The sequence below is a fragment of the Capsicum annuum genome, unplaced genomic scaffold (assembly GCF_002878395.1).
Source record: "Capsicum annuum cultivar UCD-10X-F1 unplaced genomic scaffold, UCD10Xv1.1 ctg3760, whole genome shotgun sequence".
Lineage (NCBI taxonomy): Eukaryota > Viridiplantae > Streptophyta > Magnoliopsida > Solanales > Solanaceae > Capsicum > Capsicum annuum.
The window spans coordinates 1-2,097 of record NW_025844673.1 but is presented as its reverse complement, the minus strand read 5'-3'; the positions used below and the strand labels follow the sequence as shown (position 1 = coordinate 2,097).

Below are 2,097 nucleotides of genomic sequence, written 5' to 3'. Positions count from 1 at the left end.
AGAGGAAATATATGAATCAAGGATCTCTCCATTGAATTCCGAGCTAGCTAATCTGCTTGTGGAGATTGCACCTGTTGCACTTGAGGTTATGCACATATGTTCTACAAAATTGATTGCTTCAAAGTCGGCAGAAGTTGGATGCTTCATTAAGAAGCTCCAAGAAGTCTCTCCAGATATTCTTAGAGGATATCTGTTTCTTCTACAGGAGTACATGATTAATGCTATTACTCCTAGCACCTCTACTCGAAATATTCATGTCATGATAGAGTTTCTATTAATTATTCTTACTGATGTGCCCAAGGATGTTATTCGTCATGACAAATTGTTTGTTCTATTGGCACGTGTTGGAGCACTTATCAGGGAGGTAGCCACTCTCGTTCGCAACTTAGAAGAGAACTCAATGGATGAAGAGAATATGAACGAAATAACCTGTGCAAGTCAAGATTTACTGAAAAATATTGAACTTCTGAAGGAAGATCTCAAACATGTCTTCTTGAAAGCCCCTGCAAAGTCATCTCAACTTTTCTTCCCCATGAGTGATGGACCGCTCTTCATGACTCTTCTGCTCAGAAACTTAAATGACTTGCTCGATTCCAATGCTTATTCAGTTGCTTTGATAAAAGAAGAAATCAGTTGGGTGAAAGAAGACCTAAAACTTATAAGATCGCTCTTTGGGAAAGTTGAGCAGGAATTGAATAGAGATCTCTGGGCTCGTGTTCTAGACGTGGCATATGAGGCGGAACATGCCATAAACTCAATTCTTGACAGAGATCATGGTCTGTTACAGTTTATCTTCCTACTTCCTGATACCGTAGAAAAGATCAAGATTGTCAAAAAAGAGGTACAAGAGAAGATCTCCAAGAAAACAAGTATCATTTTTACAAACTCTCCCAACAAGCCAGTTGAAAACAAGTCATCAATAGCTGGTAAAATAATTGTTGGATTTGAGGAGGAGACTGAGTGGATAATCAGGAAGCTCACCAGCGGACCATCTGAGGTAGATGTCATTTCCATAATCGGCATGCCAGGGCTTGGGAAAACTACTTTGGCGTACAGAGTATATAATGAAAAGTCTGTTGTTGGTCATTTCGACATTCGTGCTTGGTGCACAGTAGACCAGGAGCGTAATGAGAAAAAGTTGTTGCAGAAAATTTTCAATGAAGTTATTGGTTTGAAAGAAAGAGTCAGTGAGGATGACATAGACGATGACGTTGCTGACAAGCTACGGAGACAACTGTTTGGAAAGAGGTACCTTATTGTCTTGGATGACTTGTGGGATACTGCAACATGGGATGAGCTAACAAGGCCATTATATGCCATTCCAACTGAATTTCAGAAAGGAAGCAGAGTTATTTTAACAAGTCGAAAAAAGGAAGTGGCTTTGCATGGAAAATGCCACAGTGATCCTCTTGATCTTCGATTGCTAAGACCAGAAGAAAGTTGGGAGTTGTTCGAGAAAAGGATATTCGGAGAAGAACGTTGCCCTATTGAACTAAAGGATGTTGGAGAAAAAATAACCCAAAAGTGTGATGGGCTTCCTTTGGTACTTGATTTGACCGGCGGAGTCATTTCAAGGATGGAAAAGAAAGAGGCTTTGTGGCTTGAAGTTCTCAATAATTTGAGTTCCTTCATTTTTAAGGATGAAGAGGAAGTGATGAAGGTCATACAATTAAGTTATGACCATTTATCGGATCACCTAAAGCCATGCTTTTTGTACCTTGCACGGTATCCAAAGGACACAGATATTATGATCTGTCAGTTGCAAGGTTTTTGGAGTGCTGAAACACTTGTGGAACCAAGTTATTTGAAGAGTGTGGAAGAAGTAACGAAGGTTTATGTGGATGAGTTAATTTCTAGTAGCTTGGTAACAGTGAAGAAGGACTTGTGGGACGAACCGATTTGCCAAATTCATGATCTTGTGCATGATTTTTGTTCGATGAAAGCTAGAAAGGAAAAATTGTTTGATATGACGAACCCAATTGTTCAGTCTTTATCCTCTTCTTCAGATCTGATGCTGCGTCGACGGACCATTATTTATAATGAGGAAATTGATTCAGATGATTTTTTCTTTTTCAGCACAGAAAAGAGAAATCCTTG

The 2,097-nt window shown here is 39.4% G+C and overlaps 1 protein-coding gene across 1 annotated transcript; it reads left to right on the top strand.

Annotated features, from left to right (window-relative positions):
* Positions 1 to 2: 2 nt before the first annotated feature.
* On the top strand, positions 3 to 1,864 carry LOC124891568 (putative late blight resistance protein homolog R1A-10; the record flags this gene model as incomplete). The annotated part of the gene is made up of 1 exon (XM_047403285.1): positions 3 to 1,864. A coding segment is annotated over one exon (1,862 nt), but the record flags the coding sequence as incomplete, so codon positions are not given.
* Positions 1,865 to 2,097: the final 233 nt, after the last annotated feature.